This window comes from Anarhichas minor, unplaced genomic scaffold, assembly GCF_050575085.1.
Source record: "Anarhichas minor isolate MPS153535 unplaced genomic scaffold, ASM5057508v1 ptg000004l, whole genome shotgun sequence".
Taxonomy (NCBI): Eukaryota; Metazoa; Chordata; class Actinopteri; order Perciformes; family Anarhichadidae; genus Anarhichas; species Anarhichas minor.
In genome coordinates, this window is record NW_027466450.1 from 5,563,551 (window position 1) to 5,590,961 (window position 27,411).

A 27,411-nucleotide genomic window follows, 5' to 3' on the forward strand; every position below is an offset into this window, starting at 1 on the left:
AGCATAACAGCACAGCTGGATGAGCTGTGGGTTATTCAGTGGTGGAAAGAGCTGTTTCATTTCTGGCTCTTCTGCAGGAGAAAGTGAAACCCAAGCTCGGGTTTAGGTTTAGCAGCTTGCATGGTAAACATGCTATTCTGGCAGCAGGCAGAATCTTTTTCCTTTACCTTTGGCTACTTTGTGACTACGGCTGAATATCATTCACTCTCATGCGTGATCTGTCCAGACAGAATGTGTGTGTGTTTGGCCCTTTATTTGAGAAACCCAATTTAAGAATACTGTAGTTTTAGAAAAAGCATCCCCCTGATCAATCTCTTTCAGTAAAAAGGCATGATGACAAGGTGGCTTTTAGACAGACGGACATTATATATCTTTGCAGCTAGCAAAGATATATAATGTCCGTCTGTCGTCACATCTTTGGTCCAGACTAAAATTTCTAAACAGCTGCACTGCAAACGTGTACAGACACTTGTGGTCCCCAGAGAATGAATCATAATAATTTTGATGATCATCTAACTTTTCATCTAATACTATCATCAGTTCAAAATATGAATTTGTCCAATACTTTGGTTTATGAACAAATACCTGCTAAACTACATATTTTCATCATCCTCATCTGTGCTTATGTTTTGTGCTCATTAGCAAATGTTAGCACGCTAATAAGATGAACTAAGATGGTGAACATGCATATCCTGCTTCACAACAGCACGTTAGCATTTAGCTCAAAGTACAGCCTCACACAGCTGCTAGCGTGGTGTAGACTCATAAATGCGGGAGCAACATGTGCTACTCTCACACATACCAGTGAAATGGGCCATCATCATCATTAATGCAAAAAGCATTGCCACCACTCAGACTTGAGTATGTGGTAAAATCATTAATTATTAAATGTAGTTATAAAACTAAACACGTGTCAAGTAAGTTTTCTGTATGAATAATGCTATTTTAGGAGCAAACTTGTAGAAAAGTAGGTCTTTTATTAGGTTTTTTTAATGCTTCAGAGATAAACTGAAAAAAAGTGTATTAATGATCAGAACATCACTGCAAAATTAGATAAAAAAATATGGTACTGTATGAGAGGTTGGTAATTAACACCACCATTATTGTGTTTGTACGCACAAACAGACAACAATAATTTGCAAAGACTTTTTTAAAGTTTTAATCTTTTTAATGACGTTGACAAAAAAGAACAGGAAAGGACTCAGTGCTCGTGTGTAAAGTAATCATTAAATTAATGTGAATCCAGCAAAAAAAGTCTTATGCATTACTTGATTAAACACGTCTTGTCCTGTGCAATGATTTGTCTAGAGCTGTATATAGTTTATGCATTTCTCCAGCATATATGTTCTTACAATGTATAAACAAGGTACCAATAAGGTTGTAATAATCTACATGTTAAGCCCCTAACATAACCAATAAATCATTAAAAATAATCCCTATTATATAATATACTTGAGAGGAGGGTCATATGCTTCTTCAGAGGCCTTAATATAATCTATTTAAAACTTTGAATGATTCATATCAATTCATTTTTCTCACTTTCCATAATAAAATATTGTATATACAAGGCAAGTTGTTTTTTTTTCACAGCAGTTCACATTGGTTGTTAAACCCATGTCTCTTATGTATGGCTTTAAAATCAATAATTAGGACAAAACAGTTTATTTATAGAGCAGTGTTTTCAGTGAGTGAGTTAGTGCGTTTATAATAGCAGACATGGTGGCAGAGTGATGTGTCAATGCATTTACACTTTGGTCACTGGGGGAGCTTCCCGAAGCTGCCTCAGCAGCTTTCAGCAGACACACGTAGTTCATGACGACCTCGTCCACCTTGGCTACCACCTCGCGCCGCTCGCTCTCGGTGCTCAGGCCTTCCACGAGTGACATGCAGGCTTGCGTTAGGCAGCAGAGTGTGTGGAAGCTGTGCGTCAGAGTGAGCAGTAACTCCTCTGGACTGCTGTACTCCACGCCCATCTGACTGCAGGCACTGCTCAGCACTTTGGCCTGCATGAATAGCAGCTGGGAGAACGTGTCCATGTCAGCCTCGTTGACCTCGCGTTTCTCACCTCTGGACGAGCGTCCGAGGCTGGAACGCAACACGCCGGCCATCTCTAAGGCATCCTTACGTGCAAGTGCGAACCCTGTCTGAAGGCTGTAGGTTTTACCCTTCATTGAATTTACACGATCTAGCCTTGCTTTGAGGCTCACATCATTCGCGGCTGAGACCATGTTACTCTGCTCAGCTTTACAGTCAGCTTTCATGACTGTGTCTTCCTCGCGATTGAAAGAAACCGAGTTGACAGAGAACAGAGCATGTGAGGGCATCTTTCTGTCTTCGTCATCACCATCCGTGTTTTTCTTTCTCCGCAGGAAGCAGTGACCGAAGGACACACGGCGCCTCCACGCAGGCCTACATGCATCCAGCCTGGGAGCTGTTGACTCTGGCAGCAACAGGGAGGCTCTTCTGAGCAGCCTTTTACTAGATGAATTAGAGGCGACTGAACCGTGGGACAAGCTCTTAGGCAAGGTTTTGGCAGAGAATATCCTCTGTACGTTTGGGGGATCTTGAGACTGATTCTGACCTCCATTTTTCCTTGTAAGTGTGGCTCTGGTCTTTTGTAACAGCGCTTCTAAGCTCTTGGAGCCCGGCATTATGGTACCCCAACTTCTCCTGAGCATCAAATCCCTGCGTGGCTTCCTGAGGCTGCTTGATTTAGGGTCACATGAAGATCCACTTGAGGGGAAAGCCAGGGCTTGTGGGTCATGCTCTGGGCTGGCCTGTGTTAGCTCACTGGGCTCTGTGCTACTTCTTAATGAAGATGGTGACGTGGTTGTGGTGGTGGTACTAGTCTCATTACAGAGAGCTAAAGATGACTCTTCCCCAACCTTCTTCAGCTGTGTGCAAGCTACACTAGGGGTAGTAGGGAAACAGAGAGAACTGTTAAGCATCTCACACGTGTTAATAATAACAAATATACTTCACAATGTGTACTATGAATACAGAGATGACGATTTGAATGTTTTACAGAATTTGCATACTTGATTCCTAAAGGGGTAAATAGATGGAAAGTGACACTTTAAGAAAACAAATAAAGTAGTGGTGCCCAAGTTACGTTTTTGTCTTGTGACCCCTTAAAACATCAATGTCTACTTGCAACCCCAGTACAAGTAGTCCCAGTACATCCTGACAGCAATCACTGCTTCAAATGCTTTGACAAAAAAAGAAGAAGAAAAAGGCAGTCACAGGAACTGTATAAGCTTTTCCAATCATTTCATTTGGCCCGGATGAAATGATTGGCCGAACTGCCTTTCATATCTGCCTGCCTCTCTGCAAGCACACTGATGCACACCATGCATTTATTGAACATCACTGAAGTCTTTCACAAGGTGCTAGCTTGACAGCTGTGAGTACTAACAATAGCCATGTTGGTTGTTTACATTCATTATCATGCGTTTACGTTAATAATGATAATTCTGGGGGAGTGGCTTTGGAGGGAGGCGTGAAAAGGCGTTGCCTTGGCAACTTTCTCATTCGATTTAGCGACTTTTGGGGCTAGTGCCGCTAGCTACTTTCATTGGAAAAGAGTTGGCAACACTGGGCTGGGTTTTTCAGTAAGTCTAGCTTACTCTTAAGATTATCAACCCTAGCTTGCATCAGCATGTTAGCATTTCAAATATACACCTGCCTGTATCTGACTTCAATGACTTTAGTAAATGTCTCTTTTGTTCCTGTCATGCACATACGTGTATGTCTGTGTCACAGACACATACAGTATAAGAGAGAGCACCCTCCTGTTTAGTTTTACCTGTGGTTTCTTTAATCTTGGGCATACGGTGACTGCCATCCCGTGAAATCCCGAACCCAGGCTCAGCACTGGTCGCTGCATGGATCTTCCTCAGCAGGGTGGGGTCCATGGAATGGCCGGCCCTCCCCTGACCTGGGGGCCCAAAAGCTTTCTCCTCAGCCGTTGCATAACTCAGCCCCTTGAGTGAGGACTCTGAAAGTACATGCATATTGTCTGTGGCACAAAGAGGAGAGTCCATGGGAGTGACACAGCTGCTGCTGCCGGTGCTGCAACCAGCGTCTATAGAGGAACATTGTGAGCTCTGGAGAGAATGAACGCCTTCACTCTGTATCGATGACATGCGCTTGCTCACGTGGTACTCGTATGACTGTGTGACGTCATGCTCCGACGGTGGAATCTTAATTTGCTGCTGCTCATTGTCCTGTGAAGTGACGTCTCCTTCTGCAGGGACAGGCCCTTTGGACGGAGAGTGGAGATGCTCGTTTAACTGTTGGCTTCTTTCACTTGAGTCCCGTTTCTCTCCCTTTACCATCAGCCTGTCTGCGTGGGAAGCCTGTGAGTCACTCATACATTCTGGAGAGAGATTTTCTGCCATTTTGTTTCCGGGCGCTCTCTGCTGCCATTTTTGATGCCTGTCTTGAAAGTGACTTCGCCCAAGATCAAGTTGATTCATGTAGTAGGAATCTCTCACGGTGAAAGCGTTATACTTCCCAACAAGATGAGGGGGCTCTTCTCTTGGTAAGTCGTGAGAAGTCATGTGAGATCTGTCAGAGGATTCACAGGTATCTCCGTGGATTCTGCCATCTGCCTCCCTCTGTTTTCCTCTCTGCCTGCTCATTACTGAGCCAAGGTGCATCTTAGTGAAGTATTCACTGACTGACTTTATTTCCATTGTCTCTGGCTCCATTTCACCGCCATCCGAGTGACAAATCTGGGAGGAGGCGACAGCAGAAGATTTTGCCTCGACATCCTGATGCTCCTGGGGGTTGTACTGCATTGCTGCCGCACCACCATCGCTTGGTGCAGCGGCCTCGGCCTTTTCCTCGTTCGCGGCGTGGTATCCTTCAGTCATGGCTGCATGCATCCTCAGGTAGTTTTCTGAGTGTCTTTGAGCAGTGGCCAACTCGGAGCTCTCTGTCATCTCAGAGGAGTTTGTCTCGTTGCCAGAATCTGAGGACTCAGGACTAAATGCTCGGGATATTTCTACACCTGTGTACCAAAGAAAGACAAGAAACGGCATTAATAACTTCATTTGACACACGAGAAACATCACAGATTAAGAAATGAGTAAAATAGATGTAATGGTAGCGACATAATTCAGCATGTAGGGGAAAAAGGTGTGAATGACTACTTTAATAAATATAAATAAATATAATATGAATAATAAATATAAATCAAAACATATCACATAAAATTACAATCAAATTACAGAATCCTAAAATATTGCTAAAGAACATTCCAGACTTAAAAATTAGCATTCCATGGATTGCTATTTAAAATGATTTGTTTACATTTTTTTTATATTAAAAACACATTTTTGACATTGTGCAACATGCAAATTGAGAAAACAAATAAAACGATCAACAAAACAACAAAACAACAACAAATCTTGCCCAAATGAATGATACTGTAGTGAACACAACTGTTTGTATGATGAAATGAATGAAGAAATACTCACACAAATGGAAACATAGAACAAAATGGGCTTTATTGAAAAAACAACAACAAATCAAAAGTGAATGGCTGCATCATGTGTGGTGTTAATGGATGAATGTTACAATAGTGTAAGGAGAACCTGTGCTACTCTCGGACTGTGCCGGACTCTGATCCTCCGATGCAGCGAGGGCCTCGAGTGCCTGTAAGGTCGACACCACAGCATCGTTTAGAGGCTCCCCGTGGACCTCTGCCCCGAGGTTGGGTACTGAATCTATGAGAGACACTGGGATGTCATTGCAGGCCCCCTGTGCCCGAGTCCCGGCCCCCTGCTGCTCCTCCTCGTCAGAGCTGTCCCTGAAGCCGGGAGGAGGAGCAGCGATGGCCAGGTTAAGAGAGTGCAGGAGCACGTCATTGTCCTCCTCGTCGTTACCCTCCGGTGGGGGAGGGAGGGAAGTCAAGTCTATGATGTCATCGCTGGACCCTGAGAGCGAGAGTAACATAGGCTTGTCAATGTCACTCATCATCATGTCCTCCTCACAGCTGATGTCATCCTCATCCTCTGCTTCATCTGTTGTCTCCGCGTAACAGATGTCGTGCAGCAGCGGCTCCTCGATGCATTCAGTAGGACCAAAGATTTTGGTGGAGTACTGATAACCGTCCCCGTCTTCTATGGCATCCATCATCTTATAGTCCTCCTCAAGACGCCTGTACATGTGGCTGTGATTGTCTAGAATCTCTGGGCTCTCATCCATCAGTCTCTGGTAGCCCAGGTTTTGGGGGTTTACACTGTCTAAGGGAGGATCTCCAAATATGAAGGAGACCTTTGCACTCCTGGAGGGGTCTTGGGGTTTGGGCCTGGGGACATTGAGGTAAGTTTGGGTGCAAGGGATTCTGCAGCACTCTGCTCTCTCTGCCATGTGAATTGAGTGCTGGGCCTGGTGGATCTCAGTTATGTAGACTGGTTGGCCTTCAAATTTCCCGTGGTCAAGGTATTCACACTCCTGGTCAGAATAATCTTGGCTGCATCTCTGGTTGTTTCTGTCTTCAAATCCTTTATGGGGTGTGCTGTAAGTACACTCAATGGCCTGGTAGGTCTGCTTTACTCTTGCTGCATGGCCTGCAAAGAGGAACCGAAACATTTAACATGTATATTTAAACACAGCAGGTTCTGATGAGTCATCTTGTGATCATTTCAGACATACTTGTTTCCGTGTTTTTGGCCACATTGAAGATGGAGCGCCGAGAGTCCACCAGTAATCTGTAGTAGCCAGCAGTCAAACAGGCCAGATTCATTGCATCAACAGACTCCATTATGAGAGTGATGGGCTGTGAACGAGGAAGATAAGCAGATGACAATGAGCGCAAAATAAATGGGATCGTGGGACTGTAGAATGATGTTATAATTACTGCTAATCAGACTTGGTGCTGTTAGGGGGAAAGAAGAGGGTTTGCTAACCTTTACGTCCAGAACATGTAGCTCCACTCTAACCCTGTTCTCATCTTCTGTGTACATCTCAATGCGGTTGACATGACTGAAATCAGCCAGGAGAGCCACCAGGTTTGTTTTGGTGTTAATCACATGGCTGATGCCATACTTGGGCCCCACCAGCAACGTCACTTCTGTGTGCTTCTCGCCTTGCTGTGAAAGGAAATGGAGTGTCAGCACACGTATCACTTCCTGCATGCAAATCAAAAGCGTGTGACCTGGTATGTTTTTGTGTCATGCGTCATGTGATTTCACTCACAATTAGCGTGGATCTAAATACCCGTCCTCCATACAGCCTCAAATCGCTGAGATACTTCAGATAATGGACCTTTGCCTGCAAGGCAGTCAGCTGGAATGGGGGAGGAAACATAACACACAGGATTAAATACAAGCTGAATTTATTTAAATGAGGTGTTAACGGCAGAATGTAATGTAAAAAAAAAAAAGGTGCAACATTATATGTTCAAGCCACCAACCACTGAACGACTCCACTAGGTGGTAGTAAAGAGTCTCTTCAGATGTAGTGAAAGAGAACGATGAGGAGACTTACAGATGAAGAGATAATAAGGGAAGAGGTAACACACTCCACCTTTTTACCAGGCGGCACCAGGTTCTGGTTGGTTTTGAGGATGTGAGTGAGGGCTTTTTTGATGTTCTTCTCTTTCATGCTAGACAGCACTGCTGGAGGCAGGAACAACGCCAGACCCCACTCCTTCCTGCAGACCCCCAATTCATTACAATTAGCCACTATGACAAACAGTCAAGTCATCACTCTCGACCGCTGATAGAGTCACTTCACCCTGAGGTGGTACATTGATTAACTGACAGGGTGCAATCACAATCATTAACTAAGCAGGGATGTATCTTCTGGCATTGCAGTTGCACAACACTGGTGAGACGATTATTGTTTTAATGTACGAGAGCATTCTGGACTAAGTACCCAAACAACAAAATGACTCTATAGCTATTTATGCATGGTGCAAGTGTGAAAGACAATCTACTCACTCAATATACTTTAAGGAAACTTTCTGGGAGTGCTTGGTATTGATGGTTAGAATATACATTTGCAGGGCAGCCAGATGGAGGGCCGTGTCGTATTTCAGCTCTGACCCAAATCTCTCCAACACCACATCATTACAGCTCTGGAGGAGCCGGAGAGGGAGAGGACAGAAACAGGTTACAGCAATCATGTGTTTGCTATAAGGCAGTAATTATAGACTAAATTCTCAATAAGTTTCGAGTTCTGAGGAGTTTTTTTTTTTTTTCTAGATTACCATACTTTGATTCTTTTAAAACTTTCACCATAAACCGCACTGTATGTTTACGTGTTGTCTGAATCTGGTGATAGTCACCTGAACATAGAGGTACTCAAATGCTACTGCGTCTCTCCTCAGCAGGTCCACGGGATCCTTCGGGACAAAAGTGATGCGAAAAAAGCACTTCATCTTGTTTGACCCTGGCCTCTGTGTCACCTATAGAGCACAAGTCAGAAGATAAGGAGGGTCCCATTAGTTAAGTGTTTGCATTACATGCAACATTTGATATTAGGCCTATCCTGTAGTCTGTCAGAATTCACAGTGATTCATGAATAGTTTGACATTGTGGGAAATGAGCTCATCGCTTTCTTGCCGAGAGTTATATGAGAAGATCTATGCCACTCCCATATCTGTCCGAATAATAGGTATGGAGCCAGGAGACGCTTAAAGACTGGAAAGAGCGGGGAACAGCTATCTTTGCTCTTCCTCTTCCTCTTTTTTTTTTTGCTATGTAAAAACAAGAGGAAGTGGTTTTCTTGAAGGGACTATAACAAATATTTGTTAACACTCTGCAATAAAGTGAAGTGAGCATATTTACCACAATGTTTAACTGTAACATTCTCATGTAAAAGCAGTCAAACTGACAATGACTCTGCAGTTCTTCCCCTTTTGTCCTACAGCATGAGTACAAAAGCACTTTATACTGAGGACAAGGGTGGTATTCTCCCTCTGTTTTTGTCAAGTCTATCATTTAACTGCCTCGCTCTTGTTCAGTAGCACAGAGGAGAGCTGACTCACCTGAGTTAGCATTTCCTGCTCATGCAGGAGCATGAGTTTGCTGGCAGACCCCTCAGCTCTTTGCTCCAGCATCAGAGAGAAGTGCTCGATACTCTTAATGGATAGCTTTTCTTGCAGGGTCAAGATGACATCCTTTCGCAAAGGCAAAATCAAGAGTTAATATCATATGAGAACCGTGCAGATGCAGCATCCTGCTTGTGCTCAGCTCAATGCTAAAACCATGAATCATTTTCACGGCTGAACACGTGCAAAAACATTAACGGAACATACCGTCAGAATTTCTACTGCAATATTTAAAAAAAGAAAGGAATTGTAAATTGCTGACCAAGTTCTCCTTGACCCACATTAATTCAGTTCAAAATGCGTTTTGGTTACATCATGTTTTATGTGCAGGTAAGGTTCTGAAGGCCGCAGTGAAGGTTGGAGGTCGCACTTTATAATGTGCAGTGCAACTGTGAATAACATTCAACATTTAAACCGAATAACCACTTTAGAGTACGCAACTAGATTTCATAGTGAAGCAAGGTTCTCCGCGACACCTACCTTAATGGATGTGCTGCTGTCAAATTTAAATGATTTAGTCTGCCCGTTCTCCAGGTACACCTTCAGAACATTTGGCATGAAGAGAAGGGAGTTGTCCTTCATCGTTTCCTGAGGATAAGAATCATTTGATTAGCAAATCTCACTTTTTTTCTAATTGATAGATAGTTTATAGATGTTTATAAAGCTGGGGTAAGCAACAATTCCATAACAAGCTTTCAGCATATTGTGATTCAAGTATTACCCCAGGGCAAAAAAAACATGAGAATTTGGAAATACAGCCCTCATCCTTTCGCTCTCCCCTCTCGGTCCTAAGCCCCCTTCCACCAGACGAGCACAGGCATATGCCCACGTTTCACACATTAACCTGTACGAGTACAAGTCCTTCATATCAAACGTGATCCTGATCCTGGTTGTGATCCTAATGCTGTTAAATAGCAGCAATTCTATGAGAATAACCATCCTGTTGTCTTTGCAAACTTGTGAGCCTGTAAAGCCCTTTGAGATGACATATTGTGATTTTAGCTTGCTACAATATCTGCCAAGTGTTACAGAAATGGAGAGAAAAAGTTGCTAGTTGATGGTTTGGCCTTCTGCTAACTGTAGCCGTCACTGCACTGCAGGACTATGCTCATGTAGAAGGATAAACTATTCGAGAGATGGAGAGAAAATGTTAAATATGTAGCTTTCTGCTAACCATAGCCGTGAGCTGCCAGTCGGCTATGGTTAGTAGAAGGCTGAGCTATTGGCAACATTTTCTCTCCATCTCTGAAATGCCTCGCCACTATTGGTCTGTCTTCTATTTTTGGGTTGCCAATGCAGGAATAGCAACTTTTTCTGCAGGATTTTCTGCCATTGAATGAGGCTTTCACCATTTAAAAAGGGACGTGCATCTGCATTTGTAAGCCAATAGGAACACCTTCTCTCTGAAATGACCTTTGATTAGCTAAAGTAAGCCGTCACAAGCTAGATTTTCTTAAGCCTGAAAACAGAGCCAAGAGGAGGTGCAGAGGTTTTGTCTCAGACAACTTGAATTACAATATGCTGAAAGGTTATTATGGAATTTTTGCCCAATTATGCCAAAAATAAACTGCCTAGCCCAGCTTTAAAGTGCATTAGAGCAAAATGCTGTAATTAGAAGACCCTTAGGAGAAAATGATTGCACATTCAAGAACTCCATATTGAAGTCTGAGGATTAAAGGAAAATGAAAGTAGTTCCGCATTTTGCGTTCTTGCTGAAATGAGAGGAATGATACACTCTATACCTATATGGTATTTATGAAGCTACAACCAGGAAATGGTTAGCTTAAGAGTTAGCATGACAACTTTTAGAAGGGAGAAACAGCTAGCCTGGCTCTGTAGGCAACAAAATCGGCCTAATTAGCACGTCATATTTCACAGTGACAATAAGCCTCCAGGGAAGTTACTGCGCCCAGTCAAGAAATAGTCCGGTACACGATCCCCTGTAAAAACACAACTTGTCCCTTTTTACAAGTTTTTGTACGGATTAAACCAATACAACATAGTTAGTGAGCTTTAAAAGGTGCTGGTTGGCAGATTTGTGTACTACCGTTGGACAGATCCAGGGGAACTGTTTCCCCCTTCTTCCAGTTTGTAATGCTAAGCTAAGCTCTCCTGATAGTAGCTTCATATTAGATACTGTATAAGAGTGATATTGATTTTCTCATCCAACTCTCAGCAAGAAAGCAAATTAGAATATGTCAAACTATTTCTTAAAATGTATGTTTCCACATTTTTCATTGGGCTAAAATTGTAATGAAAGTAATACAAAGTAACCCACTGACGCATCTTCTTTAATAATCACTTCCTGGTATAATGTACGATGCTGTCCTTTTTGCTCAGAGGATATGACTGATAGTCTTCTTACTTAGTGGTTGCTCTCTAAAAATCCTCTTCTCTGTGTGACACACTTGATAAATCAGGGAAGCTGTGAGAGAGTCCCTCTTTTTCTGTCAATCATACCAACATGCTCTCTATTTCATTCCAGAGATGAAAAGAAATAAGAGGAGGAGGTGCATTTCTGGCTCATCTGTGTCTTCATTTTACCTTTCGGGATATCTGATATTTTCACTCTGCTCTACGCACACTTTTAGAGTTCAAGTCTGCCGCTGTTCAAACCTTGATGTGTACCGAATGAATCAGTGTACAGTGTGACTTACGGGGACCTGGCCATTGATGATAACCTCTTCAGCGAAGCGGACTTTAACAGGATTAGTCTTTAACTTGGCCTTTTTGGCTGCGCTGATGAATGCCGATTTGGGTGACTTTTGGAGGGAAAAAAGAAGAAGAAAAAAAACAACAGATTTAAAGGACAATCAGGTCTTTCATCGATGAGTCATGCATTTTTTTCAGCTCACACAATTCAAGGACATGTTCCCTTCTTGAAATATGACAACCTCCCATTTCTCCACTCAGTGCTGATGCAATTAGGGAGGCTCTGTGTAAGGGCATAAGAGGAGGACGCCCTCACTGCCGGTGTGTCATTGAGGCTGCAAAGAAACGCCTGGTAAACGGAAGCAATTACAGGCTGGATTATAAGAGCTGCTTGGGAATACTGCACCCATTTTTTTCTGCAAATTAAATCCTTTTTCAGGTTTAGCCATACGCTCATCATGATGAGCCTCTAAACACTATGACACTGAACAAAGTGATTAATTTAAATGCACAATGAATGGATGTATTTAGAAATGACATGACAGACTAATGTCTGTCATGTCATTTCAGCTTAATTTCAGTTTAATGGAAATGTTGCATAGTGTAAAACACCAAAATTACTGTCATGGTGTGCAAAGAATTATCAGAACCACTTAAGAAACAACATTTCTGTTGTTTCCTATGAGCATGCTCCTCTGATTTGATCTATCTTTGGAGGGAATACAAGCATAATTCACATTTCTACTGACTTATTTTGTGAACTGTAAACAAAGGCCGAATATATGCTGCTGGCGCTGTTTGTTCACAACCATCTGGTGCTCCGTGACTCCAGTAAATGTTGATGTGGCAGCTTCATCTGAGGTCTTGCGAAGATCTGACGCTACAACATGAGAAGACTTGAAATGACTGCAGCAATTGAACCCTTTCATTTAGCGGGGCTGTAACACTCAGCTAAGGCATACAGTGCCAACAAAAGCATATTATGGCATGAGTAATGACCTGCTTTCATGGAGTCAACAAAATGAACAGTTTCAAACACACAGACGGCCTGTTGGAATGCACTCTATTTCACTCAATAGTGGATGGAGAAACTTACTGGGTATGGCTGAACAACGCTCAGCAATATGGACTCCTTGCAACTCCTGCAAAAACAACCAGAAACAAAACAAATAATGTGGTTAAGGGAAATCTGGTAATATTTCAGTTTTCTTCTAGTTATTGTTATGCTTAGGACATCATGGTGGATGGTAGCACGAGGAACATTGTGTCCCAGTGATGCGCCTGGCAGCTCTGCATTGCCTCCGAAGTGCAGAATTTTACTGCAGAGGTCAACCCCATTCAAGGTCAAAGGAGCTGTGAAGGAGCGGCCACACTAATGGCGCACAGGTCACACCAAACCCTCACAATCAGCCACTCAGCTGTATTAGTGTTATATCTTTAATGAGACACCTAAAAACAAAGCATCAACTGTGAAAAAAAAAATTAAATCTACTTTTTACACGATAAATTATGAAAACCTGAACAAAGTTTTTTTTAATGGGCACTATACAATTATCAACAACAGGTTCAACAGCAGGCAAGACATCTCACCTGAGTGTGTTGTCATACCTGACAAGGTCAATGACCCTCTCCCTGGCTGCTGAACTGACTGGCTCATCATTAATCATCATGATCTCGTCTCCTGGGATCAGCCTGCCTTCTGACGGACCCCCTGTCAACACAAACCAAACAAGAGTTAAGTGGTACAAGCTGTGCACAGTTATGCCATCTTTCTTGATTTTCTAGGTTTCTTGGCTCAGGTCTCTAATGAATGCTTACTCGTTGATCTTTGTTAAAATCAATGAATCATCCACGTAAATTACAGCCAGAGAGGGTTATCCTCTGTCCTTTCTGGCTCATTTTTAGAGGGATCTCATCTGCTTCTGGTAATGTGTTAATAATGGCCATGGATCGGATGAGTCACTGTTGTATTAGAGCTCACTGTACAACTGGGGCACTTTACCTGGTGTAACTGAGCGGACCACCACAGGTTTCTCACTGCCTGCCACAAATCCAAAGCCAAGCACTGGGTCTCGTCTCATCTCCACCATCCGGGGCGCTGGTGGCACGAACCTGTCCCCGTCCAGACGAACCTCATCCAGAGAGCTGCTCTGGGAGAGGTGGCTGTGGGAAGAATAAAAAGCATGTTTCCCTTCATCCCTGCTGGTTATTTTTGTTACATTTTAAAGCAATGCTTTTTAATGGCCAGTGTTGTGTAGCTACTGTTGGTGTATCAAGGAGAACGGAAATGTCAAATTTTACACTTTCATAAGCTTAAATATTACAATAATTTAAAAATCACCCAAAACTCTGGGAACTTGTGATAGGTATTTATGACAATTGTCTGAAATTGTATAGAACAAATGATTCATCAATTAACTGAGAAAATAATGTGCATATTCTCTGATCAGGACAATACTTGTTAGTTGCAGCTCTAAAATAGGAATGCTGAACGAATATAACAAAAAGAGTTTATCTTCAAGAGACAATGACAACTGCAGCTCAGCATGGACAAATCTGTTAAAAGATGTAAAGCAATAGATGTAACCACTAACTGCACATGAAATGGTTGTTTACCTTGTTTACCTAAATCCCCAAAATGTTTAAAGACAAGATGCAAGACATTGTTTTAAAATGAGGAACTAGTGCAATGCTGCAAAAATAGAACATGTGGGCGATGGTAATCAGGAGCCGATGTTTGTATTATCACATTGCAGATATCCACTGTGTGCTTAGTTGCAATTGTCTGTGGTATTCATACTGGTATATGTTATAGAATAGGCTTTTGCTTTGCCACACTAATGATGCAGGACAGGTATGGTATGGTGTGCAGTTGAAAATCTCCTGCCCGAGTTCGAGATTTGCTATCTCGATCACTGTAAGACTCCTGCCATAGCTGCAAACCAAGACTGCATGGTTTATACCTTATTTAACCATTTCAGTTAACCTGATCAATGCATTTTCCTCTGTCCTTTCAACACAGTTATTATTCTATTCTTGACCTCAAAAGACGATGCAGACCCTGTATGTGCTTTCACATCTTCTGTGATCAGAGTTCTACAGCGTTTCTCCACTTTCTCTGGCTGCAAAGGCAGTAGCAGCTCCATATGGTGCCAACAATGTTGGTTATTTAAAGCCGTGAGCAGACAGCGTGTAATTCACAGTTATTCTTGACACATGTACTATTCACCACTAAATACTAACAATTCATCTTCTATGGCACAAAGACACAGAGAGATCTGTTAATCGCAATCCCGATATTACACAAAAAAAAAGAACATGTTCCACAATATGGTCAAAGCTAAGTGATTGTCAACTGAGATTTCGGAGGAGGATTCAATAATTCCCTCCCAGAGCTTTAAACCACAAAAAAATGTAATAATCCCCAACAACCAAATGGATAACGAACGATGACAAGCTTTTTTGTGCTCATATCAGTTCTGAACTAGAAGTGAACCTGATCTCTTTGATGGTCTCACTTTCACCTTTTACAGCAAACTAAGACTTATATATATATATATAGATAGACATTACCACCAGTCTGTAAACATTGACTTTGCCAGCTGATTCTAGTAAAATGGGGCCGTTATTGTTTGGAGTGTGGCTAAGAGGTCTACAGCACATCGCTACAGTGGGGAACAGACTTGAAATGAATCACCTAATTCTTATTCGACAATAAATGTCAAACAAAGATGCTCTAAATGAACCAAATAGTTTCCTCTTTTCGTTCCAGACAAAACATAAGCCACTTTGTATTCAAGCTGAACAAAAGCCTGATGTAGACCGATATAAGAGGAGCAACTATGATCTATAGAAGGTAATATCATCTCTGAAGATACATATTGATGATTGGCATTCTCTTGAATTTGAAGAGCTTTAACTGTACCACCTATTGAAGGATTCTCAGAATGAAAACATTTTACATAAATCTGATGGATGTTTTTATCTCTTCCCATTCCCTTGTTTTGCTATGCATGCTTTTGTAATGCATAGTGGGCAAAAAATGGTAACTTGTACTAAGACAAGTTAGTGGTAGTTGTGTATTACTTAAAAAGAAACAAAATAATCTTCATGGGAAAGCTAGTCTATTTTTACAGGAACAAATGTGTCTTTGTGTGAATCCCACGGCTCACGGATGCTGGCAATCTTGCCTGTACGTTAATTAAACAAATGCCTCAAAATGCTTCTGATTCAATTTAAATTATAATAATTACAAGCTATTATAATATGTCCTGAGTATTATGCAGAGGACATAATACACATATTGTATTTGAAATGAAGGTATTATCCTCTTTATTTAAATAAAAAATGAAATAGTCCCAAGTCTTCCATTGTTGAGTTTGGTAAAACGTCTGGATTAAGGCTGATTAAAAGACAAAAGAGCATCTTTTATTTTTACTGCAAATGTTGTCGAAGTGGAATGCAGTGGTTGAGGCTGTTTTTGGCAGATATATTAGACTTTACACTGTTTGTATACGGATTGTTTTTTTGACAAACTTGTCTTCAGAACCGAATTCTTGTAAGAATTAAAAGAGATTAAGATAAGTGAAAGTATTGAAAAAAACAGAGCAGGAACTGTAAGGGTTTGAAAGCGAGGCATATTAGTAAAATGGAGTAACAAAGAGTTACATTGAAAGTCATTTAACAATAATTTGGTATATCCATTTAAAAATGTATCTAACAATTGGTCAAATCCACACAGAAGCCTTTAATTTCACGGCGGTGTGGTACAGTGTGTGGGCAGGCAGAAAGACGGAAAGCAGTGTGTGCAAAGCCTGCAGTAACGAGACTAAAAAGGTGGAGCTAATTGAAAATAATGAGCTGAGTGGGTTGTCCCTGAGGTCATCTAGGAGAAAACACTGGCTGCGTTCCAAATGTTCTTTTCACTTTTAGCACTTACCGTCACTGCCCTTACAAAGTATGCTCTGTTGCATGCAGTATACATACACGTGGGACATACTACTTCGCCATAATACTGCGCCATGAAATTCAACCCTTTGCTCATATATCCATCACAGTCAACGAGCTGTTCTGTCAACATATCTTTATCAAGTTATTCATGGCCCAGTACTTGGAGGACGTTGGAGGAGATGGACAGGAACTCTATAACTATATGTTCAAGCTGTATTCGTCTTTCGTGATAAAGACATTCATCAAAGAAATAAGCTTTGTTGTCTTCGAGAAGGATCTATCTGCAGTCTTGCGGGCCACACAACACACCCACTTTACTACAAGACACGCCCCTGAAATAACTTAACTGGGATAAAAGTACTTATTTTAAGGCATACCCGGGATACTTTACTAAACATAAGGTACCTAAACCTAACTCAGTCAATTTGACGTATCGTCCTCTGCACAGAGGATTGTGGGTCAGAAAAGCCAGAAAAGCATCTTGCATACTGCAAAATACGACCTGATGCAGCAAAAATCCTGGTACTTTTGGCATACCACATTTGGCATTCAACTAAACATTTTTCTGGTTTACTAAATAGTATGTAAATATGGGTATTGGAAAGCACCCCCCCATTTCGTCATTATAAAGATAAGAAAACGTGTTTGTGTCAAATAAGTTAGGTGTGGTTTCCTTTGGCGGCTTGTTTAACAAATACCCATGTCTAAAAATAAAATTTTGTCCTGAAATTATATTTATCTGACATGAAAGTGGCAGGATATGTGTTGTCTTACAGCACTGCAGACAAATGTGAGGGTGGGAAATTCTATACAGACTCATACAGACACAATAAATACATAAAACCTAAGCACAAGTTTACCAACTTTGTTATTTCAGACCCTGTACACAGGAATGCACCCATATTACTGTCTTTGAATATAAAATATGATGTTTTTCTCATATTATGTCAGTATTATATTATAGGTATCCAGAGGCTTTAGATAATACTGGAGTAGCCAAATATTCAGAACACACCCACTTCAGTATTTCCACACCGAGAGGCCCAGAACATTAAATGTTTTTTAATTGGTGCATTTATTAACCATTTTTACAAATGGCTTTGTAATTTGTATCATTAAACACAACAGGCATTTGAATGTACCAAAGAGTTGTCTAAATGTATCTGGTAAATATCAAATTTTATAATAAAGATTCAAGTCCAAAATTAGTTCAGTGGCACACTCAAGCTTCCATACAAAAGAGACAGAGAGCCCCCCCCCCCCCCCCCCCTCCCATTACTTATATATAGTATATAGTTAATTCTAATGCATCTTACAATTACATTTTGTCCTCACCCTTATCACCCCAACATTAAAACAAGACATCTGTTCCGGCATGTTGACTGTTTAAGCGTCGACTCATTACCACACAGTGAACGCTATCACTTTACATTTCTGAAGGTCCTTCTAAGACACATTTAGTTTGGATTTATGTGTCAGTTTTATCCCTCAAATGACAAACTCAGCAGATTGTGCACAAATCAAAACCATATGGACCTGTGCATTCAGGGAGAGTACTGTCCCCTCCTCTACATGGCCACCTGCTAAACATGGCTGGATTCCCATTGTGCAGACAGCCATGCATCTAATGGTCCCTAATCATGCTCATTAGCTGCTAGTGTAGCTGCACAACACTCTATACAGCAATCAGAAGCCGCACTGTGAGCTGTACAATTAACAAGATGAACAAAAAGGAGTAGCAAGAAATGCTGGCATGACTGTCACTGTACAAACTAAAACGACTATTTTCACTGTTGTTTCCTAAAAGCATATTTTGGACAAAGTGGAGTAAGCTCATTACCAAAAGCAATATCCTGTTCCTCTCCTTCTGAAATGCTGCTCTGACACAGCTCACAACTTGTTGGTGCTGAGGCGGTTATTTGTCCTGTGTGGAACGCAATCTTTTTTTAAAATAATGCAATCACAGCCAGTTCATGTTGGCATATGCTTTTGCTGTGTCACTTCTCCTTTTAGAGGACTGGCTGCTGTGAATTTTCTAAACCTACCAAATAGAGATGTGGTTTTATTCTTGTAAATGTGGCTTATTGAAGTCAATTTAAGCACTGATGGAACCACTGCTCATTTCACTTTGACATCTTTGTGTATTTTGTGAAAAGAAATTGCCATCCTGCCATCTCATTCTCAGTCACGACGAAGAGGAAGTCTCTGTTAAATCTGTGATTTTTCCAATATTGATCTACTCTGTTGAACAATCTCTCTAAATCTCTAAACTAAAACACAGTTAAATGCCTTGTGTCACAGTGTAAATATTAAATAGCTACTGCTTTATTCATGTGCTCCTGTCACGCCGACTAGACATGTGTTCTGAGAAATACAACAATTTAGTATCAACACCCTGGAGCCTTGACAGACTCAGATGACCACGGACAGTCACAGAAACACTTGATTATTCATAAGTCTTCCTCAAATTTAGAACGCTACGGAGCCAAAACAGCCTCCATGATCTGTCTCATCCAGACACACTCACTGCATCCAGCACTTCCACCGCTCCTTACTTCTTATATAACTCCTCTGACATCACGCTTCTCGTGCTCTAACCCATGTGTGACAAGTACTCACCTCCTATTCCGTATACAATGCAAGTACACTGATTTTTTTTTTTCACATTAGAGAGCTGCATCTATGACACAAAAATACCGTGCACGTTCTTGCATTATAATGAATGTTAAATGAGAACAAGTGGCAATCTTGTAGCCTATAGCAAAACCTACAGCAAAACAGTCAGAATCTAGTATGCACAGGGGTTCATGAACGCAACAATATTTTCAGTTCTAGTATGAATGCATATTACACATCTCGATAAAAATAAAGGAAAGCCCACCTGAATCAACAGAACAGATACAATTAGCAAAAACACTACATTAGAATATGTGCACACAACAGACAACCAGTGCAGAGTTTCCTTTTACCTGCCTGTACAGATATCCAGAAGTGCAATTGCAAAGAATCAATTACGCTGATGACACACTATAACCCAGCATCCTCTGGGGGACGTGCAGACTCTCAGATCAAGACAAGTCCCTGCACTGGTGAATATCTTCCTCGGCGGCAGCGGGCACACACTCTCAAAAGCCCTCTTCTGCATTTGGGAGACTGCATGAGGAGTGTTGTGGGTGTGTGAGAGAGAGAGCGAGAGTAGGCAGGGGCAGAGTGTGCGCAGCAGTGGAGGGAACAGAGAATCAGTATTCTGAACGCACAGATGGAGACAGTGTGGAGGCAGTGACGTGGCTGGAATAATCACAGGTTGGTAACGCGTCTGAAACATCTGGGACAGAGAAAGCTCCCCTTCTGTTTTTTTTTTTTAAACACAGGGCACTTACTTGATGTAGAAGTCACGCCCCTCTCTATTGGTACCCATGTCCCATCCATTGGGGGGTCCCTGTGATGCACTCCAGGTCCCTGAAGGGGGCGGCCAGCCTGAGGATTTGGTCCTGTGGCTGCAGAGGAAGAAAGGGATGAGAAATTAAGCATTAATCAACTTTATATCATAGCGTGCGGTTTCATTCAAAACCATGCGTAACACCTAGAATATCAAGGTCAGAGTTTATATGATAAATCAGTTAATCCCACTCTAAAATAATACAAAAATAATATTTTTGTCATCGAGTTATTTTCATCATAATAGAAATAAATTAGTCGTGGGCTGATATGAAGCAATTCAAGTGATAAGAGGATGTCTGATTCCAGCGTGATGAACAATGTTCCATAGCCACAGTTCACTCGGTGAATACAAACCAAATTAATTACGTAAGCTCGACACAAAGGCGGAGTTGTCGTGCAATCGTAACTCTATTGTATGAAAGATGGTTTTCTGAATAAAAAAAAGATTTTCTGATTCTAACAAAACACAATTCTCCGTAGCCTTTTCCTTGTGCTACAAGTTGGCAGAGTGCAGGTATTTAGAAGAACTGTAATTGGCTAAATGTTTTCTGTCTTTTTGTCTGCTCCCCCCTTTCTTGTCTTCCTTTTATCTTTGTCTTTCTGTTCGCACACTGGTGATGCTATGAAAGCGGTGGCACGAAGTTATGTCACTTCAAAGGCTTGTCTGCCGTGTAACAGGGCTCTTCGCATTCATTATTCAAAGCTCCTCTTTCTTTCCCTCTAAACATTTCCCCAGTTACTGTACCGATGATAATAAATTGTGTGCAGGGCGCTTGTATCTGCATGAGACTGTGTGTTAGTGTGTGTGTGTGTGTGCCCGTGAACACATCTCTCTGTATGGGCGCACGTGCCCATTTCACGAGGTATTAATAAAATATTGCCAACTCGTCAACACAATGTATGAGCTGAGAGAAAGGTTACAAACTATTCTAAAGCTATTCAGTGCAAGAGTGAGGCATTTGGTTACAAAATAATGCAACCTAAGCTAATCTGTATTCTGGGTTCAACAAAACACACCTAAATGCTACTGGACGCATTAAATCATAACAAATTCATTAAAAAAAAAAGGCATATGCTGTTGCTGAAAATTGTGTTTTTCTTTTGTGAACTACATTTAAAGTCTAAAGGGCTCTGAACACAGGAAGTCATCTTTCTTTCTCTCCCAGCACAATGGTGTGTTTGGTGGATATTAGTGTTTCCACATGGATATGGATTTATTTGACCTACAGTACATTAGCTGGCAGCAGGCCTCGGTGGTGTATATTTAGAACACATTTCCTGCAGCTCAAAAAGATGTGTGTGGACACAGCTGGATACTGTCTGACATTTTTGGAGCCATGTTCACCTCGTCCTATTGTGCCCTCCATTTCAGCCTTTGGGATAAAGCTTACAGTCGTGTTAACATGAGCAGTGTTTGATGTCGCAGATTTACACATTTTAGTTGTGTTTCATGTATGAAAGGTCATAGAATCTTAGCATATTAATATTATTCTATAATGAGAGCATTTCTGCAGAGTTACATCTTTGGCAATGACATTTCTCCAAAGGTCTACAATGTAGTCGTGCATATTGTACTTACAGTTTTAGATGCTGTGCCTTCAAAATATCTTTCCGAACTGAAAATTTCCACAAATTCCATTTTCTGTCACTCGGCAACAATGTGTCTGTATTAATGCCACAGTCTGTGATCTTTGATTTCTTTTGTCTGCAGGCGGGAGGTGCATTATGCCATTGAGTCGCAGCACTCCGACTTACAGAGAGGCTGAAAAGGTTCGCACTGGTGGACAGTGAAACCGATCCTCAGCTAGCGTTAATAAATGATGCCTGCACAGTCGCAGCGGACTAAGTAATCGAGCATCAAGTTGGCAAGCCATGCTACACAATTCATGAACAGTTACCCAAGAGTCAGAGGGAGGACAATTAGAACGAAAAGTTGGAATCAAATGTAATTTCTTTCAGGATACATTGCACTAAAACTACAAACTAAATAGTGACTTCTTTATATGTATATATATATATATGTTTGAATTTTGCTTACTTTACTATTCCGTAGCAACCTGAAGCTAATACCAACTAAATTTAATCTTTAACAGTCATTAACAACAAAAAGGAAAAATGACTCATAGTTGCAAGTGCAAATATGTAAGTATAAGCCTTTGTTACCACAGCAACTAGCATCAAGGTTGCATCATCTAAATTTAGAAGACACACGATTTTATTGAAAGACCTTTTGTGCAGTGGTAGCGTCTGTCATCTAACTTTATCAGTAATGAGGAAGATATAAGTTTAATTGTACTGTCTGCAAGATGGGGAAAAGATCACTTTTCAGTCCTTCATAAACATTGTATGAACAATGTGATCCTTGGTTTATCACAGTAGTTCACTTTCGCTTTCTGAATACACGCTAGTTACAGAGAAGCATTCCGGTGTGTTATGAAGGCTGAAATCACGTTAAAGTAGGGAGTAACTATCCATCATAGACAAGCCGCAGCTATGAAGAGCACATTGCAACACAGACACTAGGTTGAATAATTTACATTGACAATCTCCATGAGGGTTGGCTATATGAAACCACACTCTGGTGCCACATGCCTGCCATTACGCATATTGAGAATTATTAAACAAGTGTAATTTTTCAAGAGGTGTTCAGAAAGTTGTTTTCTTTGAGAAGAGATTGCGTCAATGACTCTCATTTGCAAGCGGTATAGCAACATTTTTACCTACATTTACGTGCTCATCGACAAAGTACCAGGCTCAGCATTTCCTTCCCAGAATGCACTTGGCGAGAGACAGAGAAACATCCCAGACAGGTTCAGAGAGCCGTCATAATTTCAATTTTCCTTTACATATGCCATCATCAATCAAACATCACATTGTTTCTCGTCCAGTGCAGAAAGTTTGTCATGTGTGTGATTGAATATCGAGATTGTGTTAACAGGCTATTTTCACATGTTTAACATTCAGCACTGTTTCTTCTGCATGAATACAAACACAGATAAACACTAAATACAATCACATTGTCACAACACACACATTTATTGAAGAAAGAATAATTAAAATCTTTGTGAATTTCTTGATTCCACTGCATGTTGTGGATATGAAATCAGTAATAATCTTTGCGCCCGCCAGCCCACTGTTTATGTTATTACCAATCACTGAACACACACCCGACTCGTCACCAAGTTGAATACAAATAAAGCGTATTTCTTCCACTCTCCTTGTGTGACAGGGAGTGAAGGGTTTCAAGTGTGACTTTAAATACACGCCGCGCGGTGCTCTTGAGTGAAACAGAGACATTCATGCAGCGATAAACCGCTAATGTGATTCTGTTTGGATATGAAACCTGTGGAGACCAGACACGCAGATGAGATGACCATCTCCAGGGAGGAGGCCGGGGAGTGAGCAGAGCAGAGGAGTGCTCAGACACAGAGGAACCTCTCTGATTAAAGGCTTTATTCATCCACTCCTTTTTACACCGCCTCCATCCTGTTAATGGAAAAAAAAAAAAACGCACTGCCTTTTGTTTCAGAAAACATCTGCCCTCCGCTTGACTTCTTCAACCACCACCTCGGCTCTGATGCTTTGGTCATCAGGCGGCACAGTAGAACACGATCCAATCCGGCAATTATTTTGTGCGTAGTGATTTCAGAAATATCACTGACCATGTAGTAACACTAAACTGCTCAATTTCATGCTACCAGTGACAGTTTTTTGTCCACTTTATATTGTGTTTATTAGACATCAGAGAAGGAAACACTGTGTTTTCCTGATATTTTACTGGTATTTTCCTGATATGCAAGGAAGCACTTTCCCTATCGAACCAGCCTGGGTGATTAGAATTAGTACTAACACTCACTTGAGACTAAGAGTGTCTATTCTCCCCATTATTTTGACTGAATATGGTATATCTGTGTTTGTCTTTAGAAGCACTGATATTGTTGCCATGGGCAACTGCACTATCCTCAGCAGCTCTCCGGTGCCTCTATATAGGACGGGTTTTGGTTAGTTAATCTCCTCGGGGTGGGAAGGAAACAGCATCTGGGAAGCTGGCCACCCGCTATGATTCTCCTGCTATACTTTACCGTGTGTAAGTTAACCTCACAGTCAACCTGCAGCTAGTTCACCTGTAAAACAACAAGACACCAGATAGCCTGCTGCAGCACCTATTGCAGAAATGAATGTGTGCGATTGCATGCAAATACACACAATACATTTCCCATTAGACCACATGTAAAAACAAAACAAAAAGAGAGAATGCAAGACAGCAGTGTTTTCATTATTATTTCATTAGTACTCCGCATTTTCCCCAGGCCTCCTTTGCTCCGCAGTACTCTATGTAAAACATCAACCAAATATAGTGATGAATTTACCCTGTGGGCACTGAACTAGACTTGGATTCTCCTTCACTTCATTGTGTTACTCGCTGCTTTTATGCCAAAATCTCTAAAGGACAGAACTAAATAAATGGTTGCCTGAGACCTCGTCCACCAGCCAGCTGGCTCCCATTTCTGACCCTGAGCCATTTCTGATCCACTCGTCCCTGAGAGTCTCTGATTTGAACAGCTAAGAATGTCAGATCTTTTGGTCTGTTTGTACTCTGATGAACATTTAGGCTAATCAATTCGTGTCCAGACCAGTGATTTCCTGCGCAAAAAGTTTGCAGTGAAAACATGTCGAACAAAGGCGTGCATAATAGATTTTTTTTTTTCAGAAAAACACAGCCAGGAAGGAAGTCATGCAGCTCAACTAAATTAGCTTTAACTGTTCTACCATATCCATATTACCACAACCATATCCAGAAAGATGTTTCCACTAGAACATTTAATGAACACAGCTATCTATTACATAATGCTGACTTAAAATAGCTGTCATCATCACACAAAAACAAATAATCCAGACCTGTTTTGAACGCATGCCATGCAAGTAAAACTCATTTAAATCTGCTTTTAACCTGTGATGCTAGTTGTGTATGTTTTTGTTTGTGATCCTTTCTGTTATGTCATCTCTTTTGTGTATATTGCTTTTATTGTTTCTATGTTTACCATGTAAAGTGCCTTTGAGTACCTTTTAAAGCGATATACAAATGAAATGTATTATAATTATTATTAATCACCTACACACACACAGTTTAGCAACCCTACTGAGTCAGGCAGATTGAGTAGTAATTGACACTATTTACATTAATGCGTGATATTCATGCACAATGTCTTTGTTGACAAACCATCTCTAACACCAGGAAGTATTAAAGTGTAACAGCACTTCCAGCTTAGTTAAGCCAAAGTTCTACACTGAAAGATCAAAATAGAGCTGTTTTTACTTTGGTCAAATGACTCAAACTTGCTTTTTAGATACATGAAGACAGAGTGTGAGAGTTTGTTATCTTCCAACAAAAGAACGTCAAATGTAACATTTTTTGCTAGATTTAAAAACAACAAGCAATGAAGTAAATGAAAGCAAGAGGGTGCTTTTGTCTCTGACAGCAGACACATCTGGGAGGTAGGAGGAAGAGATAATGAGGGTGAACGTTCCCTTTCTTGTACATCTCTAAATACATAGTGGGTTTCTCTTTAGCTTCAGCAAAACAACATTCTGCTGACTTGAATTCTTGCTGGCAGGTTAGAGGGAGAAAGCAAAATAAAATAAAAACACCAGTGCAGTGGTAACTCATAATCAGGGACAGCATTTTGGGGCATTATTAACAGTGACGGGACTCAGTGACGTTGGTGGTCCGCTGGGAGCCGCATCATAAATGCTGCCGTGAAGGGATACTCACTGGAAAACAACAGTCCTATCATCTGATGGAAAATTCATGCTACATGCTTGATTTACTGCAGGAATGTTAAAAAAGGAAGCAAGAAAGAAACGTAATACTGATGTGCAATATTATGCTTCAATTCTACAGTAAATTGCTGTAATTATTTGTCTTTGTTTTTGTCTAATGAAAAAAATTCCAACGCAGTCTGTTGATGACTCATAATTTAAATGAAATGCACTGAATGTGCATTCTTGTGACACACAGCATCTGATTTATTCATTCCCATTTATGATCAGCTGTTCCTACCACCAGCGGTCTGTGGTGTTTCTGATGGAGCCAAATCCCCGAGGAGGATTACTGTCCACTGGGGCAGATCAACTCAATCTAGCAGACCCATGGGTGCATGAGGTGTCTGCCCTGGCAATGAATTAATTCCTCAATGTTAATTTAACGTATACTTCACATACCAAATACCTGGCAATGCTTCTCGTAAAGAGAACAAAAAAACGCACAAATCGCATTTTCAGTTCTTTCTTTCACTCAAAGTTGCCATAAGAATAAGAATGTAAACTTCAATGTTGTTTTTTTTCTTTCTATTCTATTGTCAAACTGCAATTTTTCAAAACCTCTACGTCAAAGTGTTCATCCTCCTGTTCTGGCCATAGGAATGTGAACTTGACGGTTTATATTAGATGAGAATGAATACTTAATCGTTCTCACGACCAAAGAAAGATCAAGCTCGATTGTAAAGAAGATATGTTGTCATTATACAACCAAAATACGACGTTTGAAAATGACTCGCACCGCTTCTGTGAATTGGTAAGCATCACCCGTGGCCCTTTTGCCTGAAGTGATTTAAAATCTGAAACAACTGCAGTTTATCTCTGTAGTGTGTCAGAACATGTGTGGTTTCATGACACCACCATAGAGCAAGAAACCATGACTACTGTCTGCAGTATAATACGTTTATGAACTTGGATACAGACAGTTTAGATGCATCAACCGCATCCGCTTCTGCATCCAACCCCACTCCCATCTACCTCACTTGCTCATTCATTTCACATCATACATGACTGCACAAACTTGCTCTCTTGAGCAATCAATAACTCAGCATTTTTAATCCCCCAGTTCCACATGTGAGTCCTGTGTCACTCTCTAAATTTTACCTACGTGAAGACACAAAACACCACCTACTAGAGAACAAACAGGCACATACACAGACGGACAAATACATAGCAGCATCCATAGGACTCACCCTGACAGCTTTGGCATCTTCACAAAGCTGAACACATCCATGTGTGCTGCAGACTGCAGTCAAAGCTACAAATTTACTATCTACTTCACTCCGGCTCCATTGTACCACACTGTCTTTGGCAGCGAGGAATAAATAATTCAGGAAAAAAAGTGGCGCTTCCACAAGTCAGGTAGAGAGATTAGTCCTGTTGTCTGGGCTTCTGCATGGCTGAGTGATTGCTGTGTCCTCGCCTCAGCAGCGCAAATCCACAGCCCATGGAAAAGGATCTGGCAGAGCAGCTTCCCCCGGTTACAT

At 41.2% G+C, this 27,411-nt stretch overlaps 1 protein-coding gene across 1 annotated transcript; it reads right to left on the minus strand.

Annotated features, from left to right (window-relative positions):
- Positions 1 to 1,435: 1,435 nt before the first annotated feature.
- On the minus strand, positions 1,436 to 27,158 carry LOC142967422 (FERM and PDZ domain-containing protein 4-like). The gene is made up of 17 exons (XM_076107124.1): positions 27,118 to 27,158; positions 20,047 to 20,163; positions 13,719 to 13,879; positions 13,307 to 13,427; positions 12,813 to 12,858; positions 11,722 to 11,826; positions 9,545 to 9,652; positions 9,002 to 9,133; positions 8,300 to 8,419; positions 7,953 to 8,089; positions 7,537 to 7,663; positions 7,207 to 7,296; positions 6,918 to 7,100; positions 6,664 to 6,787; positions 5,601 to 6,578; positions 3,806 to 5,014; positions 1,436 to 2,905 (listed from the first exon to the last, which is right to left on the minus strand). The coding sequence occupies exons 1-17, from the start codon at positions 27,156 to 27,158 to the stop codon at positions 1,662 to 1,664; spliced, it is 5,043 nt and encodes a 1,680-aa protein (XP_075963239.1). The 3' UTR covers positions 1,436 to 1,661.
- Positions 27,159 to 27,411: the final 253 nt, after the last annotated feature.

Bases quoted from the DNA above. Each gene is read 5' to 3' on its own strand.
- LOC142967422 (XM_076107124.1), bottom strand. From the start codon at position 27,158: ATGGATGTGTTCAGCTTTGTGAAGATGCCAAAGCTGTCAGG. The intron at 9,653-11,721 runs GTAAGTCACACT...TCTTATCCTCAG, and splicing joins TCATCAATGGCCAGGTCCCC to GAAACGATGAAGGACAACTC. The intron at 9,134-9,544 runs GTAGGTGTCGCG...CCTTTGCGAAAG, and splicing joins ACAGCAGCACATCCATTAAG to GATGTCATCTTGACCCTGCA.